The 19961-nt window shown below is 44.7% G+C and overlaps 1 protein-coding gene across 1 annotated transcript in view; it reads right to left on the bottom strand.

Moving 5' to 3' along the window:
- PLXNA4 (plexin A4) overlaps window positions 1-19961 on the bottom strand; it is a 497373-nt gene that overhangs the window by 17402 nt on the left and 460010 nt on the right. Inside the window, exons 24-28 of the mRNA XM_054399894.1 lie at window positions 18277-18436; window positions 10338-10441; window positions 7641-7740; window positions 4261-4451; window positions 28-197 (exon numbers count right to left, since the gene is read on the bottom strand). Of these exons, the coding sequence (XP_054255869.1) occupies window positions 28-197; window positions 4261-4451; window positions 7641-7740; window positions 10338-10441; window positions 18277-18436 (725 nt within the window). The remainder of the gene's footprint in view (window positions 1-27; window positions 198-4260; window positions 4452-7640; window positions 7741-10337; window positions 10442-18276; window positions 18437-19961) is intronic.

Raw genomic sequence — 19961 nt, 5'->3', positions numbered from 1 at the left:
TGGACTCTCCTGGGGTGTCTTACTCACCAATTACTCTTCCAGGTGTGTCGCACATGGGGGTCATGGATGTTGTGTTTGTCAGCCTGCTCATCCAGGAAATCAAACATGTATTTGATAGCCAAGGGAAGTGCACTGCCACGGTGAGCAGTGCTGAAGATGGTCTCGAAGAGGTCATCTACAAATTTCTGGAGGGTGCCCTGTTGGGAGAAGGAAGGAGAGAAACATATGAGATACCAAGTGGGAAAATGATATTGAATTTTGGTACCCCACTGAGAAAAGAACATATCTGTGGATCAGGTTCAGAAAGTGTGATTGAAAAGTGAGAGCTATCTTGTATCTGGCAAACGTGACATGAATTGAACATTTTAATATAGATGTTTTCAATATGAACCTGTTGGAGCAGGTCCAGAGGATGCCATAAAAATAATCAGAAGGATGGAACCCTTCTGCTGTGAGGACAGGCTGAGGGAGCTGGAGTTGTGCAGCATGAAGAAGAGATTGCTCCTTGGAGACCTTATTGTGGTCTTTCAGTACTTCAAGGGGGCCTATGAGAAAGATGGGGGAAATGTTTTTACCAGATCCTGTCTGACAGGACAAGTGATGATGGTTTTAAACTAAAGGAGGGAGATTTACACTACATCTAAGGAAGGCATCTTTACACTGAGTTTGATGAAACACTGGCACAGGTTTCCCAGAGAGGTAGTGGATGCCCCATCCCTGGAAACATTCAAGGCCATGTTGGATGAGTCCCTCAGCAATCTGATCTAGCTGAAGATGCTCTGCTCACTGCAGCAGGATTGGACTATTTGATCTTGAAATGTTCCTTCCAGCCCAAATCATTCTACGATTCTAAGCAAGCACATGCATATTCACAACACCTACTACAAGTGGTTAGCAGCCAGTACAAGATGTAGTAGATCAAGATGATACCTGGCCTCTCTGCTACTAGCACTCCCTGCCACGAGTATGGCTGAGCTGTGGTGGGATATCTTGTCCTATCACTTGTATATAGTGGTAGAGAGGCTCTGATCTGTGTTCACTGAGATTCCTCTTTTCTGCATCCTATCCTCAACTGCCTTAGTACATGCATAAGACAAAACCTAGCAATATTCTGTGCTGGCTTTCATCCAGGGCCAATTCTTATGCTAGGAATAGAAGTCAGATGACTGCAGAGCAGAGCAGAAGGTGTCATTGAGACAACAGGGACAAGAGTACCTGGAGAGAGATGGCTGGTTTATTTCTGTGACTAGTGTAATAAATAACACAAACTTCACCTTAATGCCAAACAGGCTTCATTTTTTAATACCCATTGGCATGCCACTGGGGCAGACCCTAAAACCAATGTGTGGATTTGTCAGGTACTGCACTGCAGACCTCAGTAATGTCTGCAGAGATCTCCTTATGCTCCTCTGGGAGAAGAATTCCAGACCCTGTGCTTGGAAAACCACCCTGGACAAGCTGGTGAAAACAGCTGACTTATCAAGCAGGTGAAGAGCTGGAATATCAGAAGGTCATCAGTTTAGAGAAGGGAACAACTGAGGAGCTGTGATAAACAAATGAGCTGCAGACTGAGTTTGAGGGGGAAACCAGGCATGGCACTCTTTCCTTGAGCCTGTATTTGAACCTCTGCTCTACCACCAGTACTTCATATGTGACCAATCCATATGCCTGCTAAAATAACTAAAAAGAAATCAGATCTCTAGCAAATCCTTCTTGATATGCAAGCTTTCCTGTTCTGATAAATAAAACCCTCCTCTTTCTCTGCAGACCAGAGAAAGAAATTTCTCCTTGCTAGAACCAAAGCACCAGGTTCCACAAGAGTGGCTCAAGTTTACATAGTGCTAACAAATACATAATTAGAAAGCTGGTGTCTCTTGCTGATTCAACACTTGATTTATTCTTTGGGAAACAATCAGAGGTACCTTTTGCATGTGTGAACCACTCTGCGGTGAATAAAGCCCTGCAGCACATGTCTAACTCAGAAAGGGCACCCGGGGGAAAATCTTGTTGGTCTGACATGGATGAGCTGCCCTCAGGTTCAGTTTCTTGGGGGGGAATTAGTTCTCTACATGCTCACCCACATAAGCACAAAGAAAACCTCTGAGGATTTTAGGAAAGAGACTCTAGGTATCAGAGGTCAGGGATTTACCAGAACAAAAATCACTGTCAGTTTAACTAAGTATTCCCTGAGATTGTATTACTAGCTCTGTCTCTTCCTCCCCTCCCTCAAATGGTCATAATGAGAAAAGAAAATTGCTCAGCGCAAGAGAGGAAACAATAAACCTTAATCTGTTCTACACTCTGTTGCTGTGGTGGTTTTGCAGCTGCTTTTCTGCCATCTCCACAAAAATACCCTCCCTGAGTTTTGAGTTTGTGATCCGTAAGAGAATGCAGTGCTGGGGCAGGGGACACATCCCCAGACAATGCAAATCAGCACTGGCCCAATGCTTGCTGGTTTACACCAGCTGGGGCTCAAGCCCTGGGGAGCATCATTTTCTTTTTACTTTGTGTGATCCATAAAAGCATCTTGATGCCAGGGAGCTGGGCATGTACCAGGGGCTAAAGACAAAGGCATTTTATGTCCAAATCCCACTACAGTGTAGACAGCTTGAGTGAGGCTGCAGGGAGTCAGGCAATGAAACAAAATGAGTTGTGTAGCAGATGTGCAGGTAAAACTCTATGGTAGGACTTAAGCATGTGATGGAGACCTGTCTGATGGGCAAACTCACATGAAATTTGTAACTATTAATACTCTGACAAGCAATTATAAGCCAGAACCTCAGAGAAGGGTGGAAGATTGGGCTGTTTGATCACTGCTTGGTCTAACTCTGCTCAGAATGGGATGAGATACCACCATGAACCACCATGCTTGAGCCACAGCTACCATGAAGTTTCCACTTCTGGGATGCATTGAGGTAACTGCCGTGCTAGAGAGATTTGGGCACAGAAATGCACTGCAGGAGAACAGAATCACGCAGAAAACCTGTCTCTGACTATACTGCCTTCCTCTCCATCTGCCCAAGTCCCTGCTGAGGGACAAAAGATTCTTGCAGCCTCATCATTAATGGAAGATTTTCCAAGTAGGCCACCATCCACATGATGGAGGAGCAAATAAATGTGAACTCAGACAGCTGCTTTCGCCCATGTTCCTGTAGAGCCCTTAAAAGTGAGTGGAGGGTAGTCTCAGTCAGAGATGAAAGAAGGTGAAAAGCCTGAGATTTTTTTTATCAAGCCCAGAGTGAGTAAATTGCAGCAAGAACCTGCCACCCCCTTCACAGGGAAGGTGACAGTGAGTTCTTTCTGGCAATTAAGCCACTTTCTGCAGCTGTCCCAGAGCTAAAGGCCACTGCAGTAAGTTTTAGACCTGTCAGCTTAAGTGATCTTGTGCAAGTGTCTTCCTCATGGTGCTGCATCCCCAACTACACTAAACATTCACATGCTGCCCCGCTACGGAGGTTTTTCAGGCAAGCACCCACATAGGAGGTTTGTTTCCAGCATTTTTGAGAACATGGATTGAACAGATGAGGTCTTCCCAAATCCTCAAGACAGTCTTTGTCCTCTCTCAAGAGACTTGCCATAGGCCAGTTATGATGTGTGAGATGTATCTGGAGATTCAGCTCAGGATGTGCCTGATCAGCCTCCACCTGTCTTAATCTGCATTTTCTCTTTGGAGACACTTAGCTTTCCATGTCCTAAAAGGATGGACATCTAACTCTTCTTGCTGTCTTGTGGATGGACTCCTATTGGCTACAACATGGTCAGCTTAATCCCCTGCCAAGTCATCAGCATAAGAGTCATTACAGACCATGGGGAAAGGTGGAGAAGAACAACTTGTAGCACAAAATTTAGAGGTTTGTGGCAGAGAAGCCCATTTCAGACTGTGAGGTGTGACGCATTTTAGGAACCTGATCCGAATATATTGACTCCCAGGTTCTTTATTTGATCAAATCCAGTACAAACTACAATCCAGAAAAAACCACAACTCCAGCATTTAGTCCTGTGCCAACTTTTTACACCAGTCTCATGGTCCTGAGTACTTTACCCCTCATTGTTCTCCAATGTCCCCTTTCTGATTCTGCTTTCTAAATTCAAGCTTCTTCCCTACATACTTGGAGCACTCCTCTTGCTCTGCTTTCCTCCTGGTCTTTATCCCCATTTGGCAACCTCTGAGCAGTCTCTCATTTCCTGTAGGCAAGAAGTTCTACTGCAGCCTTGAAAAACAGCCACGTTTCTCACCATCTTCCCCACCCCACCACATACCTTGGTGGCAAGTAGTCTTGTCAGGTAGATCTCAGAAACCATCTTGCTGCCCCGGTCGCCCTCTTTTTGGTCACCATGCTCATGATTCTTTACCAAGTGCCACATTTTGACTCCACTTTCAAGGTCCGGGGTGATCATGGGTGTGCGGGAACGGAGGCTGTCTGGGCTCCCAGTGTAACGGATCATGTTTTCTGCAAAGAGAGGTCATAGCATAGAATCAGAGAACTCATCTGGTTGAAAAAGACCTTGCAGACAATCGAGTCCAACCATTACCCCAGCACTGCCAAGTCCATCATTAAACCATGTCCCTCAGCACCACATCTACACAGATTTTATATCACTTCAGGGATGGGTACTCCAGCACTGCCCTGGGCAGCCTGTTCCAGGCCCTGACAACCCTACTGGTGAAGAAACTTTTCCTTACATCCAATCTAAACTTCCCCAGCACAACTTGAGGCCACTTCCTCTTGTCCTATTGCTTGTTACTAGGGAGAGGAGACCAGCCACCACTTGGCTACAAACTCGTTTTGGGGAGTTGTAGAGAGTGATAAGATCTTCCCTCAGCCTCTTTTTCTCCAGGCTGAACAGCTCGAGTTCCCTCAGCTGCTCCTCACAAGACTTGTTCTCTACACCCTTCACCAACTTTGTTGGGCGTGTCAGCACTAGTACCACTTGTGTTGAGATGAATGGATTTCATCAAGGAAATATGCTAATGACATGCCACCTAACAGAAGTTTTTCAGCAGACAGGCAAGAAGACCTCTTCTGTCTGCATTTAGTAGTAGGTACCTCTCCCATTCATTATATGGAGAGAATGCTCATGCAGATTCTGATGTGGGTCTGTGACAATCCCAGATGCTGAGTCCTCCTCAAAAAGACATTAGTTTGGATCTCCAAAGTGGGAAGGTCATAGCTCTCAAGAGCTCCACATTTCCATGTTAGTATCAAATAAGCTTCAACCAACCTATTTACAACACTAGGCAGCACAGGTATGTCTTCTGGTGGAATTACAATGTGAGATGGGGAAGACACAAAAGCAGCTGTATGGACCAGGTCTTATTATCCAAGTATTGTCTTATGACTGAGTGATTTGTGCAGCAGAGACAAGGGACATCAGCCAAGCCAGATGTGATGTCAATGTCTACACTAAAAATGAAACAAGACTCAAACACTGTCTTTCAGTTTCCATGCTCTTTACCTCCTTATCATGTTCCCTGGAAAAATCTGACCTGGGATAAGCAGCACTGTCAGTGTTAAAAAGTTCAGGGCATAGTACCAGCTACCCATAGAATCATAGATTCTTTTGATTGGAAAAGACCTCTAAGATCATTGAGTCCAACCATAGACCTAACATCACCATGGCCATTAAAGCATGTGCTGAAGTGCCATGTCTATACAGCATGGCTAAGTACAACTTGTTTCACTTGTATGGATGTTAGCCACAGCATGCCAAGCTGCTTGGCATTACGGCCAGAAAGCAAGTCCTGGTCTTTTTACACAGCAATGCTGATATAGTTAATGAGATCTCTTGCCTAGCTCCCCATCTCCAGAAATAGGAGCTGCCTCCCCTCCCTCCTTTGGCATCAAAACAATCCAATAACTCCTGCCTAACCATCTCTTCAATTTCTGCTCTACATCTGTAAACCAGAATCTGAGGTGGTCCCATACAAATCTTCCAGTGGTGCCCAATGACAGGACAAGAGGTATTTGGCACAAACTTGAACGCAAGAAGAAGAGAAGCTTCTTTACTTTGAGGGTGGTAGAGCAGTAGAACAGGCTGCCCAGAGAGGTGGTGGAATCTCCATCTATGGTGTCATTCACAACCCACCTGAAGGCCATTCTATGCAAACTGCTCTAGGTGAACCTGAACTGGTTTGGGGAAGGAGGGGGGAGGGGAGCCTGGACTACATGATCTCCAGACGTCTCTTCCAACCCCTAACATTCTGTGATGCTGTCATTCTGTGAAATTTCCTCTCCAAGGACACCTTTAGCCTGTAGATTTTATCACCCTTTGCCTCTGAGTGATGGCATGAGGCATTCCCCTCTCCCTGACCTTCTAGAAATGCTGCAGATAGTCTTTTCCATCCCTAATTACAGAGAAGTGTTGCACCTTTCTGCAGCAAGATCTGAATCAGCCTCATTAACACGTTACCAATCTCTACATATTAATTATCTGATGGAATATCCTTTTTCTCTCTGGATGTTGTTTTCTTAATTGCAATTAACAATCACTTCTGACCCACCACATCTTCTCCTCCCCCTGCCTTCTTCCCCGCTCCCTCCTCCTGAAAAATCAAATGGCAAAAGAATTAAAGAAATCCAACAGAAATTAACCTCCCTCGAGTCTTCCTTTCCAAAGGTCACTGTGTCTTTCAGTAATTGCAACAACATGGCAAAGAGGATGAATATTAATGAAGTCTGATGGATTGCTCGTGTCCTTGGAGAAAGAGGAAGGGGGGTCCTCTGGACATTAAGCAACTGTACTTTCCTCAAGCTAAAGGGAGTAAGAAGAATTGGAGATGCTTTCATAAAACAAAATAATAATCATAAATTGATATGCCATCTGCATCCAGGTTGGAGGATGGTTTTGCAGCACTTTGGTTGCACGTTAGGGATGTTTTGATTTGCCACCTGACATCATCAGAGTAAGATATGTCCCGGGATGCAATTCTTGCACTGAGTAGAAAGGTATGTGATGGTGGGAATGAGACTCAGGAGCTCTCAGGCTTTACAAAAGAACTTCCACCTCCAGCTCTTTCACAGCTATCTCACTTTGAGTTGTCTCATGAGAAGAGCAGCAAAACCAATATACTGCCTTGAGATACATTAATGCAAGACCTCAGGAAATCATTTTTATTATTTGTCCAGGTGCAAATTCCCTTTGGATGTGGCTGGTAGGACACACAACCCTCACACTGAGACATAACTGTAGACAAGTTATGACCTATGCAGATTGTGGTTGCTCATCTACACCACAGATTCATCTTCACAGCAGACAATGCTCTAAGGACTTTGTCCACCAGGATGACTGGGCCCATACAGTGTGCAGAGCTTCTCCCTTGCATCTCGCTGTGCAAACTCTAAGAGTGAGATTCAGTGTTCTAAAATGTAGGCAGCCAATTATATAGGCTTCTCCTTTCATTAATGAATGAGAAGAAGTACTTCCCTAGAACAATCCAGCCACTTGGATCAACCTCTTGAGCCAGATGCCAAAGTGTTATACGGCTAAAACCTTTCCTTCTGCCATCCCTCAATCAACCTTACCAACTAGTCATCTGCCTAGAATTTTCTCTGGTGGTGCCCAGTGTCTTCTAACCACCATCACATTCAGGATCTCTTCTCCAGTGCTCTCTCAATCCATGTTAGTACACAAATCCTTACCATACTTGCTGGCTGACGTCCGGGAGACTGTGGAGTTATTGACCGCATTGTAGGCAGTGACTTGCTTGGAGACTAAAGCTACCACAGATCCATCTGGCACCTGTAGAGAAAAAGGGACATTGTTGATAAGCATCTGAAATCTGACTGAGCAGCATGCCAAGGACAGCAGAAATTCAAGCAGCAGAAATTGAGGTATAAACCAGTGTCACTGTAGGCTGGACAGCAGCTTTGGACCAAAGCTTCAAAGGCTTTCTCTGGTGGTTCTTCTGTTAACTGCTGGAAGCCTGCACTAGGGCAATAAGATAATGGATGACAAAGGAGACTCTGCTCCATTCACGTCCTCATTGAAAGCCTGCTGAAGACAATGTGAATGTTCATATTAACCTCAGTAAAGCTGAGAGCAGGTTCATCCAAGGAAGGTCTTGTGCAAGAGAAATAAAACCATCCAAGCTATTTCAAGTATGGGAAGACCTGTAAAGTTGAAAAAATTGATGTGAACATCTGTGGTACTTGGGGGTGCTGGTCAGCATCTGTCTGGATATGAACCAGTGGTATGCCCAGGTGGCCAAGAAGGGCCAACAGCATCCTGGCTTGAATCAGCAATAGTGTGGACAGAAAGACCACTGTATCCAGCATTGACAAGGCTGCACATTAAATATTGAGTTCAGTTGTGGGCCCCTCACTACAAGAAGGACATTGAAGTGCTGGAGTATGTCCAACAAAGGGCAACAAAGCTTCTGAAGAGTTTAAAGAGCAAGTCTTCTGAGAATCATCTGAGGGAAGTGGAGTTGTTTAGCTTGGAGAAGAGGATGCTTATGGGAGACTTTCTCACTCTGTACCACTACCTGAAAGGAGGCTGTAGTGCGGTGTGTGGGGGGGTGTCTTGTCCCAGATAACAAACAATAAGACAAAAGGAAATCGGAAATGGCCTCAGGTTGTGCCAGGGGAGGTGTAGGTTGGACATTAGAAAAAAATTTCTTGTTCAAAAGGATTGTAAAGCCCTGACACAGACTGCCCAGGACAGTGGAGAAGTCCCCATCCCTGGAAGAATTAAAAAATCCCCACATAGATGTGGTGCTGAGGGACATAGTTTAGTGGCAACTTGGCAGTGCTGGGTCAATGCTGGGTCTAAATGATCTTAAAGAACTCTTCCAAGCAAAACAATCCTGTGACTCTGTGACACTTTCTGATCCTTCCACCTCAGTTGCAGACGATGTCTAGGTACCTAGCTCAGAAATGGGTATGTGCATTTTCCTGTATGTACATACAGGAACATACAGTACATGTACATGTACATACAGTACAATGGGTATGTACTTTGCCTGATCCTGTCAACCTCTGCATGCATAGTCTCCCCCTTCCATGTGATAAACATGTTGCTGGATTTCAGTCACTTCTATAACTTCTTTCCCTTTTCTGTGTCAGAAGGTCTGAGACAGGGGAAAGCAGCAGGTTTGGAGTGGTTGTACTCCAGGATGTCATGGTATAGCGTTTCCACAGACAACGGAGCTTTCAGAAAGGAGCCAGACTTTCACAGAATCATAGAGTACACTGAGTTGGAAGGGACCTTTAAAGATCTTCTAGTCCAACCCCCCCTGCAATGAGAAGAGACATCCTCAACTAGATCAGACTTCCCATTTCTCCAGCAAGAAGATCTGTGTGGGTCCCTTATTAGAAATGTTAACAAGTCAGTGGACCCATATCAGTAATATCTGTGATAAATAAGACATCATAAAAAGAAGATGGGTGGAAAAAAAAATCCCTGTTAACAATTTCTAACTCTTGTCTGTGTAATAATAATAATTAGCACTTGCATAGAGTTTTTCATCTTCAAAGCACTGTGGAGGCTAATTAAAATAGCCACTCAGTAATCATGGAAGGCAATAATTGCCTCTTTGTAGTTTTAGCTCCACACTTCAGATGGAGAAACTGAGGCAACAGGGATATCAGTGTCTGTCCCAGCATGCTCCATGTCTGCCCTCAGGATAACCAGGGTTAATAATGTAGTGCCCAACTCCCTGGCAGCTGAGTTCTATCACAGCTCATCCATATATCTGGGAGCTCACTGCCTGGAGCAAATTGAAAAAAATGCACATAAAGGGAAAATAAAATGTCCAGTTGGTGAAATTAAATAGAAAACATTCCCACTCTCCCTGAAAAACTTGTTCTGGAGACAGCCAGCAACTCTTCAGTCAATCTGAAGTAAAAAGTTTGGTTTCCTTCTCAAATTATTGCTTGCTGCCTCCTCAGGTCAGCTCTTAAATGAGAGAGAGAATTAAAAAAAAAAAAGGAATCATGTTATAAAACAGAGATTGACAAGCTGTGATTGAGGAAATGACAACATTGTCAGCTTTGGGTTAAACTTAATGAGGTGCATTTTCTCCTCTTTTTTTTGTTTTTGTTTTTGGCAAGGTGGGAAAGGAGTAGGTGGAGCTTTGTGCCAAAATTCCATTTTTCTTTTTCTTCATGAAATCTATCACTTGTGTAAGATGTTTTTGGACATCTTTAGCCCTTTCTTATGAATCTCAAGGTCAGGCAGATATATTGTCAACAGAATGGATGTATCCAGAACAGAGGCTCCTTCCAAGTTTTGCCCACTCAGCTGTTGTTTATCTCTGTATCGTAAAAACTAACACTTTGCTCTTCTCCTCACTTTCTCAGGTGATCTGCCTTTTACCCATCCTCTCCCACAGTTACCTGATAGTGTGCCAGCGTGTTGAGTCTCTTCCAGTCATTTTCTATCTTGGTTGTGATATCTTCATCCTGAAGGATCATCCTTGCCCCACTTGCTTGTCGCCACTCTGTAAGGAGAACAGGGCTGTTTAACTCTGCTGTGCAAAGTCTCTGAGACAGAGAGCAGAGCCCTGTGTCCATAACCCATGTGGTCACACATGTGCAGGCTGCAGCCATGCAGCAGCACACCAGTCATTTCCATCTCTGTCAGATGCCTCCAGACATGTACAACACATAAATGCACAAATGTCCAGAGTCATCTTTTCAGAGGGAAATGGAAGACAGATGAACCATGAAAGGGTCAAGGAGATGGTTTGGGTAAGTATGCAAAAATCACAGCCACATGGCAAATTTGTAGTCAAGTCCGAGGTTATCCAGACTGGTTTCTTTACCCTTTATAAAATGACATTGCTGTCACCAAACAGCTTTTGCAACAGGAAACACCCACCCCGTTAAAAAGTGACACCAAGATCAGAACATAGAGCAGCTGCCTACAGAGACAAGAGGTCCAAGGTAGGGCAGAGCAGCACACAATGGTGAGGCCTATACAGATAAATAAAGCAATGACCAGACCCATTGGCAGAGCTGAATGGAGCATGGTCTGGTGCTTTAGTACCTTGATTATTCACACTTCCTGAATTCCTGGCTCTGTTCTTGCTCCAGTGTGGCTTTTTCCAAGACTGACTTTCCTTCAGTATATTAGCCATCACCATGGGACAGGACAAAATAAATTTGTCAGGGAACTTGATTCATTGCCTTCTTTTCTTTAGTGGTATAGATACAGTATTTACTGATACTTAAGATATGTCTAACTTCCAAGACCTAGCCACAGAGAGGACTCTCTGGACAGAGAAGTGTCTGGTCCAGTACTGCACCAGACCCTGTACTGGGTTTAGTTCATCTCCATTAGTGCTTGTGCAATACTTCTTGCTACTCAAGTCCAGAAGTGATGGAAAGCAGGAAGCCTTTAGCTTTGAACACAGTAGAAGCACAAGAGGGAGAAGAGTCAAGAGAGAAAACAACCACCCTGCTCCATGGAGCACATAATCCCTATGAGCCTTCAGTAGCATGCCTGTGGGCAGAAGGGCTCCAGTCTCTGACCGTATCCACTTCTCTAACTTCCACTCCAAAATGCTCAATGGTTCTTTCCTTCTGGAGGACTGAAGCACCCTCTCACTTCTCAGGGTACCACCTCTTGCTCAAACCTTGAAGAACGGAGAACTATCACAGCTTTCCCCACAGTGGGCTCTCAAACTTGGCTATGGCAAAGAATAGAAGAGCCAAAATGAGAGAAGTGTATAGAATCATAAAATTGTTTTGGTTGGAAAAGACCTTTAATATCATCAAATCCAACCATAGCAGCACCTGGTGACACCAGGGAAAGCTGCAGCTTAACCATAGACAACCTGGACCATCCAAAGCTTCCTTTTTGGTTGTCATGTCTCAGGCACAGTGACCAAGTCACATAGAGATTATCCAGAGCCAAAGCAGAAAGTCTTCTTTTGCAGGAGTTATTTAAAATGAACTCTTGGACATGGAAACATCACCTGCTACCCCTGCTTGTTCCTCCTAATACAAAAATGCAAGGACCGTTGCAAATTTCTTTTGGTTTCAGCAGTTTTCTTATCACATAATTAAAATGTATTGGGAAAGCTGCCCTTGCCTTTATTATTCATTTAAATTAGCAGGAAGAGGTCAGCTGCTGTGTTTATTGCTGGCTGTTATTTTGGCTGGAGATACTCATTCAGCAAGCAAAGGTTATGTTAGCTAAGCACTGATCCTGAACTGCCCTTCATTTACTCCAGCTCCTTAGATCCTCACTTACACAGCACCAGACTTGGTAGCTAGATAATGGTTGGAGTCAATGATCTTAAAGGTCTTTTCCAACTAAAACGATTCTGTGACTTCCCCTTTGATGTTCGAGGATGATGTTCTCTGAACATTCCCACCTGGAATCGATTTTCAGAAGCTCACCAGTCCTAGACATTGCTTGGAAGAGCACAAAATGCTGAAATTTAGGCTGGGCTGGAACTGGTGCTCTTACAAAGTGCCCCACAGAGTGACAAAGCCAATTCTACTGCCAATGACCATGTCTATTCTGTGCCTTCCTCATGGTCTCTTGAGGATGTGCCTCTTTGACCTCCTTCCTTCAGGATTCCGCATGTTCCTATGGTCGTCTTCTCTCCATACCTGTCCTTGGGGGAAGACACACTCATATATTGTTTTGGGAGAGGTGGACAAGCTCTCAGTGGGGCACTTGGCTCTGATTGTTTGGCCTTCTTGCATAAAGAGGGGATGGGAGGAAGACGAAAAGACAGTGTGACTCTAGATGGTCTGGGCCAGGCAGGTTTTGAAAGTCTCCAGAGAAAGAGACTCCATAACCACAGTTCAGAACATCTGGCATCAGTTTTGTAGCCCATTTGCCTGGATCAAATACAAACCACTTAGTCATGCATCTGAGCAATGACATGGAACGGACCCCAAGTTGTGGTCCTCCAACTTTGACTAGTGTCACAAGAGCACTGCACCACCAGTGCCATCTGAGGTGGTCACACACACAGTCTGCAAGGAAATGCAATGGCTAGAGCAAATGAATGGGAAGGGAGGGTGTCAAGGAGGGAAAGGTGACCCTGACATCCATATTCACAACACTAAGTGGAGGCTGTTAGCTTTGTCTTCACTGGCAGCACTCTGTCCCTTCTCTCATCAGATCTGCACACTCCTCTCTGAGCCAGCGCAAAGGAGAGGCATACTCCAATCCAATTTGTTACACTTCCACCTTCTGGAGAGAAGAAGGCAGAGGGGGAGGGAGGTAAAAAAATCCCATTATCTTTATCAAGCCTTCCAATCAGGAGCAGTGGTAAATGCAAACTCAGGAGACAGCTTCTGTGAAGCCTTTATATTTCATTCAGCAGATAGTGTATCTTTTTATTGCATGCAGGAATTACTTCTTTTCTTTTTTTTTTTTAAAGGAAAAAAAAAAAAAGAAGAAACAACCTTTCTGTTCAACCTGACTGAGAAAAAGGAAATTCCAGGAGCCTTTGACAAATAGATACTTGCCCATGGCAGGGGAAATGGATTAGATGATCTTTAAAGGTGTTTCCCAACTCAAACTATTCTGTGTTGCTTTGATTCTTTGAGCTATAGCAGTATCTAGCTAGGGAATGACTCTCTGGGGAGATGTGAGATCATGCACCTCAAACTCTATAGAAAATGTTACACCTCCCTCCTGCTTTCAGGGGCAACTGAAATGCCCAGGTGGATGGAAGACCTGCCAGCTCACTCTGAGTGCCTTCATTTCAGCTTGTCACCATCAGTTACACCACCAGCACTTCCAGGTCACGATGCACGCAACCCATTTCAGTCAACTCTGTGTGCCATATCCTGTGTTTCCCACCCTTCTCCTAAAGCCCTGGAATCTGCCAGGAAGGGCTGAGGTGGTTTGTGGCTGACTGCAGACAGCAATGGCACAAGGAACAAATGCATGTGGCTCACCCAGGCTCGATGCCTATTCCATGCTCACTTCTGCACTTGAAGGATTAGTCTGAAGAGCTGGGAGGCTGCTTTTACTTTTAAGAGTATTTTTTCACATTGAGACACAGCTTGACACAGTAATCAGGTGAACAAAACCTCTGTCTGTATGCTGCAGGCAACAGCACAACAAGGTGGGGATGAAACACAACTGGGTAAATGTCTACTATGTGGACCTCTAGGAAGAGAGGAGTAACTTACCTTTGCTTCTTGTGGCCAAGCAGGCCATTGGCCTCCTGAGGTGTATCATGAAGAGTGTGGCCATCAGGTCAAAGGAGATTCTCCTCTGCCTGTACTCCACCCTAGTGAGGCCACATCTGGAATGCTGAGTCTAGATCAGGGCTCTGCAGTTCAAGAGAGACAGGGAACTACTGGAGAGAATCCATGGAGGGCTATGAAGACGATGAGGAGACTGAAGCACCTCTGTGAGGTGGAAAGGCTGAGAGACCTGGAGCTGTTTAGCCTGAAGAGGAGCAGACTGAGAGGGCATCTTATCTATAGTGATCAATATCTAAGAGGAGAGTGTCAAGAGGATGGGGTCAAACTCTTTTCAGTAGTGCCCAGTGACAGGACAAGGGACAACAGGCACAAACTGGAACACAGCAAGTTTCATCTGAACATGGGGAAAAGCTTCTTTCCTGTGAGGGTGACAGAGCACTGGAACAGGCTGCCCAGGGAGATTTTGGAGTTTTCCTCTCTGGAGACTTTCAAAGCCCATCTGGATGTGTTCCCGTGTAGCCAGCTCTGGGTGACTCTGCTTTAGCAAGGAGTAGATGATCTCCAGAGGTTACTTCCAACCCTCACCATGCTGGGATTCTGTGATTCTGCTGTGGAGAAAGGACTACAATGGTTGGGGTAAAATAGTTCATATCAGAACATGTAGATGGAAGACATCTGGGAAATATTTCATCCTTTATATGCAAATGTTCTGCCTTGCTGTGTATACACCAGAGTCAGACCCTGTTTAAAGGCCCCAAAAGCTGAACTCTGTCTCCCAGTACTGCACTGTTGGTGAGGCAGTGAAAGCCTGCCTGACGTAGTCCACAATGAGACAGCATGAAGTACAAGGCAGTCAACCCAGCAGCTTCTATCACCTCAGCAGTCCCTTTCAAAAAGCAAGTGGGAGAAGAGAGAATGCCTCAGCAAGAAGCCAAATCCCTGTTTTGTAATCCTCACCCTAATGCTTTCCCAAAGATGGACTACTTTAGTGATGGTGAGGGCTTAAAAAAAAATAATAACAAAAATAGCCACTGTAGAAAGAAGCCTCTACTCAGAGGGCTGCAATTTGGGGTTTGGACTAAAATGTAACCTCAGGGTGTCCGAAATAAGTGCTTTCAGCTGACAACCCCCTCCACGAGTTGTCTGGGCAACTGCAAAACATTATGACATTTGCGACACATAGGAGTCACTCTGCCTGCAGCTACCCTGCATTTAACAACTCAAAACAACTCATTAGCTTGTTTCCTTTCTTCTGTGTGAGCAATCTGGCCTTAGCACGGACAGAAAGCCCTGGAAATTGTAACTGTATATAGCAAATGGTGTTGCTGTTTAGAAACCCATCGATTTCAAGGCCAGATTACAGTCATCTGCTCTGACCTACTCTTCAGCACAGGATGGTGAGGATGATCCAGCTGCCTTTGTAGTTCTGAGCTTTCAGTCTGGGGCAGGTTGATGCTGAGAGCTCTGTGCTGCTTCCCAAAGGCTAGCAGTGTTTTTTGCTCTCCCTGTGCTCCCTTCACTGTCACTGAAGGATGTTAGGTGCCAACAAACATTTTTTTCCTGCAAAAGAGGTTGGGCTGCAGCTGTGGCTGGATATGCATATTCCTGCCTTACTCTGCTCCTTCCACCTCGTTAGCTGCTGTGCTAAAGAAGCCTGTGACTATAATGCTGATGGCAAGACTTTTCTACTAGCTGATGGTGGGGGGCTGTGTTTTGGTGCATTTCAGTTTTTTTCCCCCTTCTTCTCCCTAGTATCAAGTCATAGAATGAGGAAATGTCCTCAAGTTGTGTTAGGGGAAGTTTAGATTGGATATCAGGAAATATTTCTTTACTGAGAGTGTTCAAGTATTGGAAAAGGTTGCCCAGGGAGGTGATGGAGTCAAAATCTCTGGATTGTAGACATGGCACTTTGGGGCATGGTTTAATGGGCATGGTGGTGTTAGGTCAATGGTTGGACTTGATGATGTTGGAAGTCTTTTCCAACTGAAACAATTCTGTGATTCTACAATCAATACTACTGGTCAAAGAGCTGCTCATTAAGCAGTCTGGATCAGTATGGGCAGATCTGTCCTCTGGGGGGTGAACACACTCATGAATACTTTCTGAAACTTACTGGTTCTCATCACCATTCAGCTTGTCAATATTTCTTAAAACATTAAGAGTCCTGGATGTGAAATGGTCAGGCTGGGACCCTGCACACACACTTCAGTTGCTGCCAGCTGTCAGAGCTACAGTAAAATCTGGAGACTTCCATTTTTCCCTGATATTTACAACATGCAGGTAAAATTCCAGCCTCCCATTATGGTTGCATAATTCATCTCATAGCCCAACAAATTACTTTCTACTCACACCTAGTCTGAGATGTGAATATAATGGGCTCTGTGGCCACCATCCAGCACCAGACAGGTCAAGTGATCTGGACACCCTGGTCACAACTCCTCCAACCTGCTGTGCCCTGGCACCCTGCCCAGTCTGCCTTCATCCTCACCCTAGCTCCCACCATTCCCTGGCTGACTCACAGAAGCTCCAGCACCATCTCGGGTCCTTTCTTGATGATGTATATGCTCTGTTCTTGACTGCTGCTGGTTTTGCCAGCTTCTTTTCATTATTCTAACTGCCTTTCATGAGCAGGAATATTGCTGCAATTTCTGTCAGGAATCTCCTCCTCCCCTGGACATACATCCACACACACATACACTTAACTTTAATCCCTGACCTCTCATTCGTGCCTCCATTATTGAATTGTTTCTTGGCATCAATCCATTCCTCCTCCCTCTGGTTCCTCTTCTACTTTGCTGGTTTTATAGATTCCATCATTTTCCACTCAAGTCTCTTTCACTGAAGGTCACTGAGATCAAATTCTGACAGATACAGTCACAAAGCAGTCCCTAGCTCCCTACCAGCCACCTCAGTGATGGTCTGAGACGTTTTCCTACAAAGAATCATAGAACTGTTTCATTTGTAAAAGATCTCTGAGCCCACAAAGTCCAGTTGTCAACACAACACCACCATGGCCATTAAGCCATGTCCAAAACTTGAGATGGTGACTTCACCACTTCCCTGGGCAGCCTGTTCCAGTGCCTGACCTCTCAGTAAAGAAATTTTTCCTAATATCCATCTTTCCTAGGAGCCTCCAGGTGTTATATCACACCTGGTTTCAGACATCTGCCATGTAGACATGGCACTTCAGGACATGGTTTGATGGCTACAGTAGTGTCAGGTCAACAATTGGACTAGAGGTATTACTAGAGGTATTTTCCAACCAAAACAATTCTATGATTTTATGGACCTTAACTTCAGACATCTCACTCCTCCCAGCATCCTTGATCCCAATGTTGTGAAGAAATGGGAAGGTTTCCTCTTTATGAAGGAACCCCTGCACTGGTACAGCTCCCATTGTGACCCAGAGTTCAGCAACACTGCTGCTTAGAAATACAAGTGACACTGGTGTTACTCTTTCCATCCCCCAAACAGAGCAATGCATGAAGGAGCAAACTACTGAGAAAAACAAAAGGATGAATTCACAAACAGAAGAATTAATCTTTGCTTAAGACCTTCTAGTCCTCTACAGAAAGGAAACCTCAGAGCAGCAGCTCCCAGCCCTGCTGCTGGTGGTAGGCTTTTGGCAGGAAAGGGAAGTGGTCAGGGGTGAGATGGATGCAGCCCACTGAATGGAGGATGCTTCATCCCTTTTCCTGTGCCTGCATAACAAGTAATTAATACTGCTTGGGCTGTGAGTATCACAGCAAGAACATCTATGTATAATCCAAACCTCCACTAATCAGACAAGAGCTAGGACTAAATCTCTGCCTCCCAAACACTGTTGAGAACATCAGCCTGGGCACTTGGTATTATTTTTTCCATGGGTCTTTGGCAGAACAGCAGAATAACCCCAGTCATGCCATTTCTCTACCCTTGTCCAAGCTGAATTCTTGTCTTTTTATGTCCTCAATGCCAAAGATTTCATAAACCAGGAGCATATACATCAGCTAACAAGGCTCTTCTGCCATCTCACCATTGCAGTTGCTCTGCCTTGCACAAGTACCCAGGGTTCACTCAGTCTGGAGAAGTGGCACCTGCTCCAGCAGTGTCTGGATTGAGCTTGACTCTCTCCCAGCTCCCCTCTCCTCCATGCCCTGGGGCATTCACATACCCAAGTCCATATCAGCAGCTTTGGGTCGGTGGGAGCAGGGCACATTCTTGAAGATGGCATCAAGAATCTTCTCCTTGACCTGGGTGATGGTGTCACAATTCAGGATCTTCACCGGGATCTCGGAACTGTTCACGTTGTCAGGGTTCACACAGCTCAGGACCTGGGAGAGAGGCAATGAGACCCACCACACATTTCACATCAGCCATGAGCACCCTGGGGCTGCCTTTCTTGAAGGTCCCTTTCTCCTACAAGCCAAAGGGACCTAGGGTACAAAAAGAGGAAAAATGTGCATCAAGAATATTCCCTCCCTCAAGAGGGCACTCAGACCTGGTTTCACACAGGGGGGTTCCATATATCCATGTCTGTAAAATTATTATGCCTGTGAGAGGTATAACATTATATCCTTATTATACCTATTATATCTATTATACCCTTAGATCCGAGGCTCATCTCCTTGGTGTTCTCAGTACAGATAATAACAGAAAGCCCATGAATACCTGCTCAGTAAAACTGACATTCACCCAAGTGGTACCTGACAATGGTCACTGTCACCCTTTTCATAAAGCCAAATCAGGCCTGACCCTGGTTGGAACTGAATTGAAACCCTAAGGGCTCTCCAGAGCTTTCCTTGGCCTCTGACCCGTTTCATGCTCCCTAAAGAGCTGGCAAGGTGACCTTATTCAGTAGAGGCCTCCTTGCACTGTCACATGGCTTTGACAATTCAGCTCAAAGTGCTTCACAGTCTCTCAGCCTTAGGTTTGTCCATTTTCTTCAGAGTCATAGAACTGACCCAGACCCTTCTAGAAGAATATTCTTAATTTGAAATGCAAGGCTTCTTAAAAACTTTAAGCACAAAACAACAATAACTTCTGCTTCCACATACAGAAAAATAAATTGGCCCAACTAGAGAGGCCTCTCATTTCTTAGAAGGAGAACACAATTTTCTCCAAAGACTCTGCCCAAGATTGAATGTAAAGCAGGTGGGGTGCACATACACACAGATTTTAACAGCAATCTGCCTGCAAACTCTTGGCCAAGTGTATGGTGAGGATTCTGCTCTCCTCTGGTTTCAGGAGTGTAAAGTCTATAAACTTTTATAAACTTAACACAACTTTGCACTTGGAAGTAGGTGTTCAGTGATGCTCCTGGCTATATATGGTCATTAAATGTTCCCGTACCACTTTAGCAAGTGCAGGCATGTTTGTTTTGGAGCCATTGACAGATTCTATCTTGACCATAAATTCCCCTATGTAGTATGTAATAGGTACTGGACTCTCCATCACTTTCCATCTTAACCGACTAGGACAAAGTGAGACCTCAAAGTAGCTCAAAAGTGGGTGAAATCCTATCACCGTAATTGTGTACTGGCTGAGCAGGCTCCCTTTGGTGCTGCTATGCTCAGCTAAGAGGGACTTGTGAAGATATTGCTTACAAAAAGCTCTGTGATCTTCCTGGATGAAAGGGGAGATGCAAATATGAGATATTGATTAGATCATAATGCTATTATTTATATGTCACTTCCAGGAGTATTAAAGAAGCATCAATTCAGATGATAATAACAATAGCTTGGATTTACAGTTCTGTGCCATCTTTCATCTCAAAGGATCACAGAACTATACATAAAAAGAACTGCTGAAATGCATCCAATGTCAAGGTTATTAATTGTCCTCTCTCATTACACATCT

The sequence above is a fragment of the Indicator indicator genome, chromosome 3 (genome assembly GCF_027791375.1).
Source record: "Indicator indicator isolate 239-I01 chromosome 3, UM_Iind_1.1, whole genome shotgun sequence".
Lineage (NCBI taxonomy): Eukaryota > Metazoa > Chordata > Aves > Piciformes > Indicatoridae > Indicator > Indicator indicator.
This window is presented reverse-complemented; position numbering and strand designations above follow the sequence as displayed.